Consider the following 18049-nt stretch of genomic DNA (forward strand, 5'->3'; position numbering starts at 1 on the left):
CTTTTGAAATAACTAGAGAACTGTGGAATCGACTTCAGTCCCGTGTCTTCTCTGAGATACTCTCTAATTGTTCAAAGTGTATACTTCTCCCTCAAAGGCCGGCAACGCACCCACTAAAATGGGTGTCCATAGGCTGCGATGACTGGCCTATTTGGGCGTCCCGTATTCTGTAAAAAAAACGTAAGCCTGGTTTACTTGAAGTGAGAAATTTTACAGTGCAGTAGAAGAGTTGTAGATTGGAATAATTCAGGAGGAAAATAAGATAAGAAATAAATTATTAATTTATATCAACACAAAAAATATTTCAACAAGAGTTTTTGCAAAAACATAAAAAAATAAATAACAACCGAAAGGTTCTATACAAAAGAGGTTACAACGTATTTTTACTTTAACAGTTTTTATACATAATTTGCAAAGAAATTTGTATCCAAATGATAACAACTACACAAACAAATCTTCAGTAATTGCTGATGTGTGTGTGGGAGTTGAATTATAGTTGTTGGACTAACTACTGCTAATTAAAATAAGTTCCACCTACATACTATGTAATCGATAAAAATAAATGTTACGTTATAACGCACATTATAAATCGTTCCATCTAAGGTTCTTGTATAAACGCAAATCTATTATAACTGTCAAATCATTTTTACGAACGACTTCCTACACAATATGGACTATCCTTATTACGTCGACGGATCGTTCCACAACTGAGCGTTTTTTAAGGCTGTTTTTGCCGCGCACCACCACTATGTGGAACCAGCTGCCCTCTGAAGTATTTCCGAACCAATTCGACTTAGGGTCCTTCACGAAAAGAGCGTGCCAATTTTTAAAAGGCCGGCAACGCACTCGCGAGCCCTCTGACATTGAGTGTCAATGAGCGGCGATGTCACTTAACATCAGGCGAGATTTGCCCCCTGTTCTATAAAAAAAAGGTGTATTATACTAGAACACGAAAAACTAATTTATTAGATTGACTGTAATTTTTCTCATTAAACAATTTTGATAGTGCCTTTTGGTACTTTTAGGTTTATTAGGCCTGCACAATAAATTTGTACATATCTTTTTATTAGTGATGCAACGGAAGTGTCTTAGCGGAACCAGAAACGGAAACAGACGTCAAAAGTAAATTTTAGCACCTAACAATCTGTTCCGGTGTTCTTCGTATATAAGACCAGAGATCCGTTGCATCACTACTTTTTATTATTAAAAGAAGAAAGTTTTTGGAATCAGCACATCACGCTATTTCGATAAATGCATATACATATATACCAGAAAACAATGGCTGACCGATCCGCTAAAAATTGCTGTATAAACCTAGATATCAGCCGTATACCGTTGACGAAAAGACAAATGAGAAACGACTTGAATACTTTTAAGAAACCCATTGATCCCCTACGCACATGTCAATGTGAGATTAGCAAATCTCATTGCTTCAACATGGCGTTCCACGTTACACTAATCCCTATTTTAGTGACTCATGAACTATGGAAAGCACAAAAAGAAATCAACTGACTAACACATAGTTTCAACATCTTATTGAGTAGTATATTCTATGACATGTGTCAAACGCACTTTCTATAGAAACAATGGACAACTAATATTCTGTGTAGACACAGGCGGCAGGCCGTAAGTTGCAATACTTCCGCTTAAGTCCATTTCGAAGTCGGGAATTTTTCCTTTTGTACTTATAAAAATAAAGTTTAAATTTGTAATTTTTGACGTTATACTTCTTAAGGCGCGTTATGAAAAATTGTTGAGAATGACACAAAATTAACAGAATAAAGTTGCCCACGGAAGATGCTACGGCATCCAATGCCGAAATAATTTAAAAACAACATTCGAATCATAATATAATTTATGTTACACTTAATGTAAGAGAATAATAATAAATATTTATTTATTTAATTTTTCAAATATAAACTGAACTTTATTGACTATAATGACTCCTTTTCCAGTCTTTGATTATTTAATTGTAATTAATTATTTGCATGCAATCAAAAACTATTTTTAATAATGCCAAAGAAGTATAACTTCTTACGCGCGTACATAAGTACACGCACCCTTTTATTTTCACTTCCTCTGCAGTGCTTAGTATACGATACGTGGCCATTTTGAATGAGTTCTATTCTTAGCAATTGCCTAAATAACTGGCTTAGTTACGCCGATGCCAATAACGCATCATGATGATGTCAGCAGTAACCTACATCGCGTATGAAACTTTAACTGAGCTTATTTAGTCTGCGAAACTCAACAAGAAACAAAATATTTTTTTTTTCTACTTGTAAAGGTTTAATTCTCAATAAACATTTAAGTTGTATTTAAAATCGCGTAAAGATTTTGATTTGTTCCAACTTAGTATTGTCTTTTATTAACATGACTTTTACATATAAAGAAAACACTTTTTTAACGGATTGAAGCTTTGTATTATTATAAACGTTTCGCGTGCTTGACATTCAACACTTTTTGTCTTCAGACTGCGTGCATGGTCACGGTGACCATGCATGTAGTAAATACAGCGCTGTATACATAGCTTCAATCCGTTAAAAAAGTGCTTTCTTGTTCCAACTTGTTTTTTTAAATAAAATACTTTTTAATTCGTGATTATGAAACTACAGATTTGTTCTTTGATAATACAATTAAAGAAAGCTTTGAAATTTTATAAATTACGCTTGCGTACAATAAAAATTAAAGTTATGCCCTTATAGTACCAAAAATATGACAAAAAGTGATGGAATATACAAAATCAGGAATATTTCCTTGTAACGACTGCAGTTTTTGGAAATATAACGTACGAATTGTTGAATTCTAAACGGTTGTAACGAAACTCATCTGTTTTTTTGTCATAGATCGATACAACCCCGAATTGCGCAACGTCTTAACAGTCTAACTTCTTGTTAGACTATACCTTACTTTGCGGTAGGGGTGTGAGAGAGTCGCAAATATGTTTACAGAGTTATCATTGTCCTTTTTCTTTCTCTCTCCACTGTAACCGCTAGAGAAATATCATTTTCCTTAGCATATAAACTCTCCCTTGTAACTAAGGGACCGATTTGTGAATAAATCAATGAAGTTCGTACTGTATTAAAACACTCGTGTTACCTTATGCTTGTCACAGAAAGTGTTCAATATTTAGTGCCCATAAGATTAGGTACATATTATATTTTTTTCTTATGATCTGAGTACTTTTGTCGAAATATAAACAATCTTTTCCACTTATGTTCAGTATTCGTCGATACGATAATCAATTTGTGACTGACAAATCTGTGGCCGTATATTTTCGTAATTATAAAGAAAACTTTATAATCATTTCATTACACAGGTAGAGTTTAAACGCCCAATTTACAAGATAGAGTTACACATCCACCGTATTCTCCAGAGCCGTCCTTTTTAATGTTCTCAGATCTCAAGAGAATGCTCGCTGGACATATTTAAAGGACAAATTGTACTATAAAAATTGTATGACCGCTATAATCGTTATATCGCTGTCGTAGGCGATTATTGAATAATCAAATAAAATTATATTTTTTCTATTTAAGTCTGTTAGCCTACGAACTTCTCAGCCCATCTTATAGCGCTGCTCCTCGATTTTGTTCTAAACTGTGTTAGTAGCCCTTTCCAGCATCATGGCAGGAATTTCTTAAAGTATTTTAGACATAGTTCACGTTACAGGGACTTGAAACATTCTGAGGTAAAATTTAAGTCGGCCCAGTAGTTAGATAAACAACGTATTTATAATGCAATGCAGGCAATTATTAATAGTGATCCGACAATTTACATTAATAAATTCCAAGTGGCGGTCACAGTTTGACTGGTTTATGACAAATGGATTTGGAATTATAACTGGAACATGACGAATGCAATAAATCAAGCTAATAATAACCATGAAATGTAATCTAGCGCAACCACAATATCTTAATTTTTGATGTCTGCAGACTGTTTGTAAAGGCCGATTTACATTATCTTAGTGTTTAGGAGAGTGCTTTAGGATAGTACTTTAGTTGAAACATGTAAACGCTACTTGCTTTAGTAAACGCTACGCTAAAGAACTTGCCTTTCAAGTTGTACTAAAGCACTCTCCTAAACACTAAGATAATGTAAATCGGCCATTATTGACAGTATTAATGCGGAAGTGAAACTCGGACAGGTTTGCAACAAGCATTTGTGACATAATATTCATATGATTTCATATGCATGTGTATATATAAAGTATATTTTATTAGGTTTGGTTAATTTCGAACCATTGGGACTTTTAAGTGTAAATTATCTGAAGCTCTAAGTTACGTGATTGTACACTTATGGACGTCTCTATGCGTGTTGTTCCCGCGAGAATGTAAGTTCGTGATCCTATTTCACCATGCCTACTGCTGATAGAGGAAAAATCTTTGTTTTTTTATTATTATTAATTACGTAAGATGTCATGTGAAATATGATGTAACGGTTGCAGCTTCTTACAAACATTGTGTAAAACAAAAAACTTGGCGATTAAAAAGAGTGGCGGAGAGTTTATTGCCAGTTCTTCTCGTCCATTCTACGCCCTTGATTTGAGAACTAGCAATAAATGTAATTAGGAGCATTTAGCATTCAATATGTATTTCGTTATTGACGTTCACAAGTGTACATTGTGTTCCTAAATGAATAAATGATTTTGACTTTGACTTTCTCTAAATTCACGAAGGATGACTACTGGTTAAAAATTATCCGCCATATCATTTTATCGCCTAATATATTGTTTTAGATGAATCTAGTGGTAGCTCCTTGGCATTACACTTTGCTCTACTTGACACAATGAGTATAAACATATCGCGAGCACTTAAATAAACATATAATGACATCTTAACCAATTTGTTAATGACACTGGAAGGGACTAGCGTTTAAGATACAGGCTAGGCCTGGTTTAAACGCTAGTCCTCATAGAATTATACTATGTTTAAGCTAAACCAAAATGAATAGTCTATTTCAACGATTCAATGCCTATTGTATGTTATTAACCTTGAGAATGTAAGAACAAAATACAGTTGTTTTTGCGTCAAATAAAATGATTTTTATTTTTTTACTTTTCGCTGCGCAAATTTGGGATTATAATCAAAATGAAACATTCTCTCACACTATAGTGTATTCAGCTATTTTTAGTAGATAAATTTATTTTATAAAATAAAACACTGTTGGCCTGGAAGGCTTAAGGACGTTCGAGTCACGGTAGTGTACCTATAGATTTCTTTGCACAATCAATCGCTCATACAAAATAGACCACGTCTATCTATGAGACCAAAACATACTGCATGAATTTCTTTCGTCGTTGTATTATATGCAGACAAGTAAGTAGGATATTATGTAGTATGCGTTGTAGCACCCCTGAAGGCCCTGGATAATTTACAAAAAGACCAAAACGTTTTCTAAATTGAGGAACACTGAAAATTGGCACTGTGCTTCGATTCGATTCGAGAAGGTCGATTTAGCCTTCTATATTTCTATGAGTGTTATTTCTTTATTTCATTGAAAAATAGTAAGTTACCAGATTTGGCGCTGAGAATGTAAAGTTCTTCCTTCTTCTTTGAACAGAATTTATTTTATAGAACAGGGGACAAACGGGCAGCAGGGTAATCTGATGTCATGGGACACTGCCGCCTATGGATACTTTCAATAACAGAGGGCTCGCGGTAGCGTTGCCGGTATTTGTACGCTCTTTCCTTGGAGAACCCTAACTCGCAATGATTCGGAAATATTTTAATGCACAGCTGGTTCCACATAGTGGTGGTGCGCGGCAGAAACTCAAAAAACGCTCAGCCCTGCGATTCTGTAACTCACTTCACGAACTCACACAGCGGTTTTCGCATCGGCGGTCGCTCTCAAATCAGTCGTGAAGCAGTCTTTTTATGATTTGGCATTCTGAAAAGGTGGGAGCTTGTACTTTATTGTTTATCAGAATGCCAAATCATAAAAAGACTGCTTCACGACTGATTTGAGAGCGACCGCCGATGCGAAAACCGCTGTGTGAGTTCGTGAAGTGAGTTACAGAATCGCAGGGCAGTTGTGGAATAACGGACATCGAGGTGATACGGATGGAATTTCGTATTCTGCCTCGACGTCAAAGAAACTCAGCTGCAGTCTTTTAACCATCTTTTAAGCACATTTCAGACAATTACCTTAAACATTCTAGACACATTTCTGTGCCATGAAAGGAAGTAAGAGATCGCTATCAGCATAAAATTCTATTGTTCAAATGAACAATGCAACTGCGTCGCTCACAGACTTGTAACCTAAGCTGTTGCCGTATCTTACAATTTCCAGACTTATTAATAAACGTAATCTTAAAATATTGAATAAAATGTACCATAAAGGGTAAAATTCTGTCCAAATTTTAGCGCAAGTAAAGACATTTTTCATTAATTAATTTGTCAAATTTTATTTTTATTGCTTAATATACCTTATTAGATTATATATACACCTGCCGGGCTGATTTGTGAATCTAAACCATTCCCAGATCCCCTTGAACATACACAAAAAATTTCATCAAAATCGGTCCAGTCGTTTGAGAGAAGTTCAGTGACATACACACTCACAGAAGAATTATATATATAAAGATATATACAATTTCCTATCCCATATACTTATTTCTACATACCCTGCCCCCGCCCCTTTCTCAATCGGCTTGGGACCTTGGACTGTAGCCCAAGGCTTTAACATACTAGAGTCACGGTTCGCGCTAACTATCGTCTCTTACTCCAAGGGTATTCAAAAATCTGACTTGGCGCTGACTGTAGTAGAAAAATGTATTGGACTATTAAACTTACATGGGGGCATAGTTCGCGCTATGAATCTTTTCTGAATCTCACATTTAACAGGTTCCAGTATTCTGAATTCAAATAAATTAATTGAATTTAAAATTATTTGAATTCAGAATACAGTTACAGAATACATTTTAAATTCATTAAATTTATTTGAATTCAGAATACAGAGAGGCAGAGCATTTAGTTGTATTTTTTAATCTGTTTCATCCATATATGTTCTCATACGTCAACAATCTCCTTTTGATGTTTTCTTTCATTTCTTATAAAAACATGCTTCACACCCATGGGTATATGGACCGCTAAGGGCCTAACGGCAGGCCTTTTTACTCATTTATAATGTAGCCGCATCGACAAGGTAAAATGTAGTGTAAACTAAAACTGTGTGGCTTCGATAATAGGTGTACACGGCGTGCATATACACAATACTTTTAATGTTCTGATTCTGATAAAAACTATAAATCACAGAATGCTAAAAGAACTTTATCAGTTAAGAGAATGTCCGGCCTTTTCACGGATCGGCCGCGAAGTATGTAACTATATAGCAAGTATTAAAATGTAAGATTAACAAAATTTAAATAAAATTTTATAGATTGTAAGTTTGATCGTTTACTAAATATTTTATTAATGTTTTAGCATCTTAATTCAAGGTGATTTTTTTTTATAAACCTCATAAGGAATTCAAATTAAACTAGTTTTAAAACTAACCTAATTTATTAAAAACGATATTGTACATAAGCAAGTGTCCAATAACTCTACAGTAAGAGAAAAACACTCTGTTCTTGTGTACAATTATTTCCACATACTTAGCACTTAAGACTAACGTGCACTCACACTAATTCGAATAGTGTTCCCTTTTCAATCTTCTCACTAGGCCCGCGGGGTCAAATTTAAAGGTGAGTGAAGGCAATTAATTACTTAGAGACTGCATTTAAATAAACTCCCGGTAAAACAACCAAACTAAAATGGTTTTTTTTTTCTGTGGTTAGTGGCTGCTTCTGAAGGTTCCGCTGTTGTTTGTTGGGTGATACCGCCGCCCGTGATAGACGTTCACATCGCCAGAGGGCTCGCTAGTGCGTTGGAATTGGCATGCTCTTTCCTTGACGGATCCTAAGTTGAATTGGTTTGGAAATATATACAGCGAAGAAATGCTGCCAGCGTTAAAGGTACACTGCCACAGGGACCTGGTTCTGAAATACTTCAGTGGGTAGCTGGTTCCACATAGTGGTAGTGATCGGCTAAAAACTGTCTAAAAACGCTCAGTTGTGGAACGGCGGACGTCGAGGTGATACGGATGGAATTTCGTATTCTGCCTCGACATCAAAGAAACTCAGCTGCAGGTATTAATCCGAACATCTCGTAGCGTATGTAAGCACTATATTGGGTGTCTTTGATTTTCTTATTTGGTGATTACGTCATCAGTAATTATTTATTACACATATTACCCACACATTGACTATGCTTGAAAACGAAATGCATTTTCGAGGATTTCAACAAAAAAAAATACGTTTATGTACTATTATTTTAACGTCGACGATTCCTTTCGAATCGCTGTTGAATATGGTAAGCGGTTCAAACAGGGATACGAAATAAAACAACAAATGATTTATTTTATATTTTATTGACATCTAAAATTTCTGTAACAATTTTGTACTAAAATATAAATGTGTTTCAGCAAAAGCTTATTGTGAATCAGTACACTGCCTATTATATTAATTCTATGTGAACGGATTTTGTAAGTAGGCAATAAGGCATTTAGTTCCTATTAATAATTAGGGTCCATGAACTCACCCAAGCTCCGTGTTACCCGCTCTTTGCGTAAACAGCAGAAATTCAATCACAGAGCAAGCCACATTATGTACGTATAAACAAAATTAGTACATATGTTACTGTAAAAGCTCGAACTGCAGTAAATCCTAAGATATTCCAGTAAAACCTAAGATCTACCAATTCCTAATGGTAAATGTCCCAAAAGGTTTGCGATTCGAACTCTTACCACCATTCCGTTGGTAAATCTTAGTATTTACATTAATGGCAGGGTAAATGTTGAAAAACAAAAAAAAATATTAAGTTAGACTAGCTTATGTAAACATTATGTTTGTATTTCGTTGTTAAATTCCAAATAGATAACTACTGATTCAGTTAGATATGATAGAGATTGAGATATTCAACGACATACGTTATGTGTTTTTTCAAAATAATTTAAATAACTTGGTATTAGTTTGTACTTATTACTATCATGTGATACCTTTATAATACTATGTACGTGTTTTGTCTAATAGTACATTAAAGTAAATAATTAAGAATAACTCATTGTTTTATTCCTAAAACCAACATCTACCAGCTGACAGTGGTAAAACCTAGCATATACTGAATTCAAATGGTAAAAGCTCGAAAAAATCGTCGTATTTTCAGAAATACTTACATTTACCAACTCATATCGGTAAATCCTAAGACTTACATTTAAATCTTAAGATTAACCGTAGTTCGAACTTTTACAGTAACATATACATTAGAGATTCATAAAATATCTCGATACACCTAATAATAAATAATTATGGAATAGCTGCTGTCAATAGACCGCTGAGATTCTCAGTGTTTCTGGATGGGGATGTTCCTGTCGGTGATCGCCAGTTGTGGTAAGGGTGCCTCCACGGTGAGGACACCGTCGCGGGACAGAGAGGACTTGATTGCCTCTGGGTTCGTGCCTTTGGGCAGGAGGAACTCCCTGTTGTACTCACGGTATACTGACTTGGTTTCAGATTTTTCTTCATGTTTGGCGTGTACCTGTGATGAAAATTTGAATTTAGAACATGTAACCTGTTTGACCTGTCTTTGGCACTGTGACAGTATATTTTAAACATTGTTTTCGACCTTTGTGATCTTTCTTGAAAAGATTCTTGTATAATACAAAACTACATGTGTTGGTAATTGCATCAACTTCTGAATATTCTTTTGACTATAATTGGTGGTTGTGTGGTTAATATTATATTTAGGAAAGTTACTGCAAAACATATTGTTTTTATTGAAGAAAGAATTTTAGAAGGAATTTCACTTGTTAAAAACAAATGCCAGTCGGGCGTAGTCCGGTCAATTTAGACATTCGAAGGTGCATAAAGTCCCAACAAGCTGAAAATCAGGAAAATTCAAAACAAAATTATAAATAATATTTAAAAGTTCCCCAACATTCCCGTGTATAGAATTTTTTTATTCATGGTCAAAGGTAAAAAAAAATAGTTTTTCAGCAAAACGGTAAGTTTTATCATAAAAGTACCTCTCTCATTTTCTGGTATAGATTGACCATAGAAAGAACACAGACAGGGTCCATACCTCACCTCAATAAGGGGCTGGTAATTTAGGAACATTTCATTGTAACTTTTATTTAATTACAATAATTATATTTTTAATTTATATCTTCCCAAAATTTTAAATGATATAAATAAATATAAACTTTATTCATGACAGAAATATGAGACAAATTTAGGAAGACTGTTGTGGGTGACTCGATTAGAATTATTCCGTGATACATGGTACATGTTTAAAACATTTAACTAGGAATATTTTTACATAATTAGTCATGTTAAATTTAATCACCACAAGTCGTATAAGACATTAGTATGCGTGAATGTATGAGTATGTGAATGGGTGTGTGTGTAGCTTGTTACAAGCGTACGCTGTGTCTGTGTTAATTTTTGGAACATAGTCATGCCAAAATACGTAGTAAAGCCTCTGTGGAATCGAAATCTAATTCTGCAAGCATAATTTATTATTTTAAATTTAAGTATTTACCAATAATTTGTTGTCAACAGTCTTGACGACGATTTCCTCGGGAGTGTACTGGCTGACGTCAAAGCGGAGTTTCAGGCTCTTGCCATCACCTTCGTCTTGGATGAGGGGAGAGTTCAGGCTGTCCCAATGGCTGGGCTCGGCCAACTGTCTGCTGTCACTGTGCTGTGATGATGTGGTAGAGCTACATATAAAAAGACATAGATTAATAATACGATAACAGCTAAAAGGTAGACTGATTAAAATTTCTAATAATAATTAATATTTATAATAAGTATTAATAAGGTCAAATCTAGGTCAATATTATCTAATAAATAGCAGCAGGGTTACTCTGTAATTCTCGAAAAAATCTCAACTGTATGCTCAATATTTCAATATTTAATCGTAGTTTCAAGTTTACGACATCAGCGCGACAGAAGATAATTTAAATTTGTAATTATCGATTTTACAGAATAACCCTGCTGGTGCTTAAAAGTATTCTACATGTTCACTAAAACTACGATGCTTCTAAACTACTGATTAATAGATTTCAGACACGTTGTATGTACTGTGGGTCTGGAACTCATATGATGATACTGTATGATGGTGTGAAAATCCAGTCCGAATGCTGTATACCAGTCATACAACATAATCACATCTCATTTTATCGCAGCGTAAACACAATTAGCCAGAAAATTTACTAAAGAAGTGTCTTTGTTATATGGCAATGATGTGAAAGAATTGCAACACACGGGCATTCTTTGGCAGATTTAGTTTTAAGGTATGTACGCTTTTAGGTAATTACGAACGCTTTTAGGTAATTACGTACGCTTTTAGCTAACTACAAACGCAACGTTGTAAATACGAACACTTTTAGGTAAATACGTACGCTATATTAGCGTCATATTTCAAATTTGGTCAAAACAGCTAGGTCAAGCGTTTGGCAGACGTTTTTATGATTGACCTAATACGATAAAACATGAGTGTTAGTGAAATTTTAACTTCCTTTTTATTATTACTAGACTAGACTAACCAGAAAACAGTTCTAGAATCATCATATATGTGAATACATTTCTTTGTGGCATTTAAAATTATAAAGAGAAAGTTGGAGCTGATAACGATAACCTCGCATCCAAACTCAATATCGAAACAAGACCTTCAACATTGTAATTATTATTTTTTTGTCGATGACGTTATCTTGTAACTATAAATGTTTATTTTTGAACGGTTTAAATGTGTATTTTATTTACAACATTTTATTACTTTGCAGCAAACGTGTTGAAGCATTCGAAACGGCAAATAATTTCGCGTTTATTATTACCACCATTTATTATAGGTGTAAACTAAATCAACCGATCATAAGCTTTGAAACTAAAATAGCATTGGGCTGGTCACGTCATTGGTGACACGGAATCCTGGACAACAGATGAACATAACACACAACACAATGGAATGTGTCATGTCATGTGTGTTTTCATCGTTTGACTTGATAGAAATTGTAGGAAACGAAGAGTGGGCAGGCCAAAAAGAAGGATAACTTGGTATAAATAGCGGGAAAAGAAGAGTGAGCAGGCCTAAAAGAAGGATGACTTGATAGAAATAGCAGGAAAAAAGAGTGGGTAGGCCAAAAAGAAGGATGACTTGATATAAATAGCAGGAAAAGATGAGTGGGTAGGCCTAAAAGAAGGATGACTTGATATAAATAGCAGGAAAAGATGAGTGGGTAGGCCTAAAAGATGGATGATTTGATAGAAAAAGCAGGAAAAGGAGAATGGGTAGGCCAATAAGAATGATGACTTGATAAAATAGCAGGAAAAGAAAAAAGAAGAGTGGGCAGGCCAAAAAGAAGGATGACTTGATAGATATAGCAGAAAAGAAGAGTGGAGAGGCCTAAAAGAAGGATGACTTGACTTAAATAGCAGGAAAAGACTGGCAGACTATTGGCAAAGATTTAGCCAAGAGTGGGAAGTAAGAAGGTCCATATTCAACGGAACTTATGGATATAGAAATAATTTAATATTATTATTAACTATAATTACAGCCATGTCTATCTGTCTCCAGTTTTTATCAATAGATTGACACGGGGTTAAACATCCGTGCGAAGATGATTTATTCTAGCAATTCATTTCGTTTCATTGTTCAAACGTTTCAAAGAATTTTAAGTCGCAAAATTGCATAAAAATGTAAATTAATTTGATTTGCGTGTTATAGGACGTTGCACCGTCCAGTTAAATTCCTAAAAGGCTTTTTAAATTACATCGTTTGCATTAATCTGATAAATATACCCCATTTGCATTGCCACATGCTATTTTGAAATATTCTGGGAACATTTTGAAATTTAAACTGTCTAGACGTTTCATATTTTTTTATTTATTATTTCGTCGTGGACCAAGCAAGCAATTTTTGTGTCTTTATTACACTGATTGAATAGCTTACAGACGTGGTACTTTTAAACATACCAAGGTCGAAATCTCGTGTCGGTCGAAATCTCGTCTCGGTCGAAATCTAACTTTTTTATAAATATTCTATATTCTAAATATAGACTATGTTGAATAGGGCAAAGCAGTGTTGGCCAAGTGGCTTCAGCGTGCGACTCTCATCCCTGAGGTCGTAGGTTCGATCCCCGGCTGTGCACCAATGGACCTTCTTTCTATGTGCGCATTTAACATTCGCTCTAACGGTGAAGGAAAACATAGTGAGGAAACCGGCTTGCCTTAGACCCAAAATGTCGATGTGGTGTGTTAGGCAGAGGAGGCTGATATTTACTTGCCTATTAGATTGACAAATGATCATGAAACAGATATAGATATGTGAGGCATCTAAAAAGGTTGTAGCGCCACTGATTTAAGGTCAAATCTAAAGCGAATTTATCTGGTACTGTTTCATAGACTTAAAGTTTTGATCAGCCTTTGTGCCACGGCATTTAAAACTTATTAACGGATGCTTCAGAACAGGCTAAGATGATTTTTTTTTAAATGGCTCTGCCACTTTTATATGCCATTTTTATAAATCGTGCTTTTTGACTTAGAAATTCGACCATGTCCTCCATGTACGGTTTAGGCACTCGCCCGGTACCGCACAACCCTCCCAAAGGCCGAGAACAAATTTAAATTAAATTAAAACTTGCCCTCGAACCGGGAATCGAACCCGGTACCCCTCACCTAGCTGCCACTTAATAAGACCGCTAGGCTATGAGGCCCCAAAGATGATTCAACTGTATTAAACTGATCTCTATGTATGGACATTTAATTAAATTAGCAAAGAGGCGTAACTGGCCGATACAGTCATTACTAATAGGCCGTTAACACACCGCTATGCATTAAGGACGTTGCTGGCTTCGTATCCAAACAATTTGAATTGAAATGTATGGCAGTTAACTCACAGTTTATCAACGTCGCCAATTTGAAAGCGCAGGACCCAATACAAAGCCCCAAAAACCTTTCTGAAACCTTCTTTTATTCCTTTCTGGAAGCTTCGCCAAGTTAACTGCCATATATTTCATTACAAATTGTTTGGATACGTAGCCATGGCATCCCGGTGAGTTAGCGGCCTTAATCACTAAGGTCAAATAAATTATAATGACTCTGTGAATTTTATGTATTTCGGTAAAATTTGTTGAACACACTAAGTATATTTTTATTACAGTCATTACATAATATAACAATAATCATATATCAAAACAATTATGCATTTAATTATCTAATAGAACGGCAATTAAATCGAAGCAGAATTTATTTACTTAATTTTTATTCAAAATATTATCTTATATTATCATTGGTATAATTTGTATGCGAGTTTATATTCGTGACCAGTGCTGACGTCACTACGAGTGCACACAAGGTTATTGTCAACGAGATGATCTCATCAAACTTATCCCAACAATACTTAATATGGTCAATATCGAAAAACAATATTGACCCTAATGTAGGCAACGAAATATTTAAATACAGGTCGCCACTAAAAATTGTTTATATACTGAATACTAAGCACAAGAGTTTGTCTCATTAAAAAAAATACAGATCCATGTTTAAAAACCAGTCGTTTGTGACTGACATAGGTCTCCTTTTTGGGTCTAAGGCGTGCCCATTCATCACGGTATATTATTATTGCCAATATTAATTTAGCCGTTATATGTAAAATGAAATGGCCTTTGTCTAATTTATTAAAACACCGATTTAACGAGGGAAACGATATTGCGTATCCATTTCACATTTTTACAGTGTATCGTAAAATAAAGCTTTGTTTGCAGTGTTTTATAGATCATTATTTTAACTTAGTTTAAAGCAAAACATATGACGATTACTTTCGGTATTTAGATTTATCGTGGTTGATTCTTATATAAAAAAAAATGTTTTTGAATAAATTTAATAACAGGAACAAATTAGAATTAAATTAGTTCGCTTACTACACGGTTTTTTTTATGTAACAGGAGGCAAACGGGCTCGCAAGTGCGTTGCCGGGCTTTTAAGAAATGGTACGCTCTTTTCTTGAAGGACCCTGAGTCGAATTGGTTCGGAAATACTTCAGTGGGCATCCACATAGAGGTGGTGCGCGGCAAAATTTGCCTTAAAAAACGCTCAGTTGTGTAACGATGCGGTAGAAGATTCAGGTGTATCCTTCTAAGATATTCCATATATAGCATTATGATAAATAGCGACGCATAATATACATTTATTCGGGCGTGTAGTACAAATAAATTGGATATAAAATAGATATACATTTAAAACTAAACGCATTACAATATATTGTTAATTGAATTGAAGAATTATGTCAGAACGTAAAACAAAAGACGAAAGATGCCGCGTTTCACTTGCTGTGAACAGATGGTGAAGAGAAATCAAAGATAAATATTTTTTCTTAACCTACAAAGGTTACATCACTTACATATTATACGAGTATATCAATAGTCGGCGAACCCACTAAGACCACGCGCTGGCTTTTTGGCTATTGTCTAATCAAGCGAAACGCATTTTGTCTTCCGTTTTACGTACGCTTTACTAAATAGGTGCATTGTAATACATATAAGCAGTTACCTCTCTGACGACTTCGTTACTCCACCGGAGGAAACAGATTCGAAATTGTAAGACATGCAAAAAGCAATATTAACTGTTAGTTTTATATGAATTAAGGGGTTAGCAGTCGCTTTCGTTCGCTAAAAAGCGCGGGTTTTTAATGGTTATTTGACAATTAACTTTAGCGGGACCACAGACTAACACGGTGACAGGCGTGACTCGAAACAATTTTACGGAAATGTCATTAGCTGTCCAATCACTCCCATTTAAATACGAGAGGTTACTTGGTCATGGATATCTAAGTATGTTTGTCTGGATACCCAAAACCATATTGATTTCCATAGAATTTGTACGAGCCAATGCAGTTGAACGAAGATTAGGTAATCTCTAATAGGTAAGGAAAGTTACTTAAATTGTTACGACAATTCTTATTTAATAGCTTTGAGATATACCCAGGGATTGGGACCGCCAAAAGGGAAGGTTATGTATGTAAGCCTGAGAACATCCAATGGGAGACGAGGCAGACACATTTCTGCGTCTGTTTTGTTAAGCAGGTTCATATATTTTTTTTTTAATACGTAGTTCTTCGAGTGAAAGCTGTACTGTTACTGTAAACATGCGTAAACTGAAACTTTACGTAACTGTATTATAATTTAGGTCATTTTAAATGAATTACACTATTAGCGACCATCAATCATCCGAGGTAAACTTTTCCTCCGAAATCGGAAATTCCAGATAATAAGCTAATTATAAATTATTACATAAATAACAATATATATTTTAAAGTATAAGCTCAAGCGATATAAGCATACAATAGTAATAAAGAAATAAATATTATGACTATTGCAAAAATAATTTTGCATTATTGAATTCTATCACGGAATAATATCTAATACAATTATGAATTATTGTAATTTTGTTGGTACTCAAAATCAAAAATTAAAAACAAATATTATTAAAAAATAATTCTTGCAAATGATTGGAAATTCGCAAAATTTCTAAAACATTTATAATTAAACTGTAATTCAATAGATATAATACTCACTTCCCTACTACATTTTAATATTGGTTAATAATGCATACGAATTTTTATTATTATTATAAAATACTTAACATAAAAAAATAAACTTTAGTGGCAAGAACTTTGTTAGACTGACGTATTTACATAATGAGTTCATTAACCAAAATCGATAGAGGTCATTTTATACACGGCTCACAATTATTGCCAACATTTAATACTGGGATCTTAAACATATGTTCGAAGTAGGTCGACGCTATAATCATTATTTCATTTTACGACTATGCAAAAATAACCTGTTTTTCATGAATATTACTTTCAATAAAATGTCGCTATAAGTTGCAATATTTTTGTGTTATAACAGTTGTTACCAGGACAAAACTTTTTCTATAGACATTTTAATAGCGATTACTTATTTAATAAGGTGCAAAAATTACAAATTATACGCTTGCCTTATCTACCGGCGAATGCCTGAATAACATTTAAGGTTATAATGAAGTGTTAACAAATTAAATTAGACGAATTGTAGCTCGTATTGTCGTGAGAATTGCGCATACAATTTACATTCTTTACATTATGCTCGAAACCGCCGGCTATTTCTATTTATGACATCATCCCGGCTTACGTATCGTTGCACGCTTTAAATGGGCCGAGATGTCTGCATTTGCCGTTCCACGGAATGCTCCCGAATAATACATTTTATAACTTTCATGGTTTTCGAGGTCGTATCAAGTGGGCGAAACTTACGAAAGCATTAATTAATTCCACTCCCGTTTTGGTAACTTGGAGCGGCGATGCAATAATATAACTGGAAGTTGATAACTAAATTCTTATTGCATAATCGCTCCAAGATAATCGAATTAAGTAGTATGCAATTCAAAATACCTTGTGGTGCTCTTGAAGAAATTGTTGCTCTCCCTGTTCATAAGTTCCGATCGGAATTTGCTCATCTCTTCCTCCATTTTATGCATTTCAGCGTCGAATCTCTCCCTAATACTGGAGAACTCTGTGTCTATGACGGAGAAATCTCCGAGCTTGATTGGGATATTCCTCTTAAGTCCACTGTCAGCCATTTTCACGAAACTGTCGTAACTAAACAAACACTGGTAACGTGTAAACACAGATCACGCTCGCGTCGCGTTGGAAGACAAGGCAACACTGATCATTAATTGTCGACTCGGCGCCGGGGGGCTTGCGCACAGTTTTAAATAGGTACGTGGCTGAGTTCGGCGTCATCCGTCCCACACTGTTTCTCGCTCATTCCACTACAAGTCACTCTCATGGTATGAAACAAAGCTTGTGATGAATCACTTGCTGTTTATGGCATTCATCCACGTTATTTGTTATTGAGATATTTATTTGAAGGTTATGTGACGAATTTTGATGTAGGTCAATTCTAGGAATATCCATATTAGTACATTTTCATGGGTGGATTTGTGGAATTGAGACCTTGAAATCCTATGAGTTTT

General features: G+C 34.8%; 1 protein-coding gene across 3 annotated transcripts; it reads right to left on the reverse strand.

Annotated features, from left to right (window-relative positions):
* Positions 1-8387: 8387 nt before the first annotated feature.
* LOC125061618 (heat shock protein beta-1) lies at positions 8388-17774 on the reverse strand. Of its 3 annotated transcripts, XR_007119064.1 has the most exons (5): positions 17466-17774; positions 15584-15637; positions 10575-10755; positions 9295-9572; positions 8388-8668 (listed from the first exon to the last, which is right to left on the reverse strand). XR_007119064.1 is itself a non-coding variant. In XM_047667126.1 (4 exons), the coding sequence occupies exons 1-4, from the start codon at positions 17651-17653 to the stop codon at positions 9378-9380; spliced, it is 618 nt and encodes a 205-aa protein (XP_047523082.1). In that variant the 5' UTR covers positions 17654-17774; the 3' UTR covers positions 8388-9377. The 3 variants fall into 3 exon arrangements, 2 of the variants coding, with proteins under 2 accessions (XP_047523082.1, XP_047523083.1); XM_047667126.1 differs by having other exon boundaries at positions 8388-9572; XM_047667127.1 differs by lacking the exon at positions 15584-15637 and having other exon boundaries at positions 8388-9572; positions 17466-17771.
* Between the last annotated feature and the right edge of the window lie 275 nt (positions 17775-18049).

Source organism: Pieris napi, chromosome 23 (genome assembly GCF_905475465.1).
Source record: "Pieris napi chromosome 23, ilPieNapi1.2, whole genome shotgun sequence".
In the NCBI taxonomy this organism is placed as follows: domain Eukaryota; kingdom Metazoa; phylum Arthropoda; class Insecta; order Lepidoptera; family Pieridae; genus Pieris; species Pieris napi.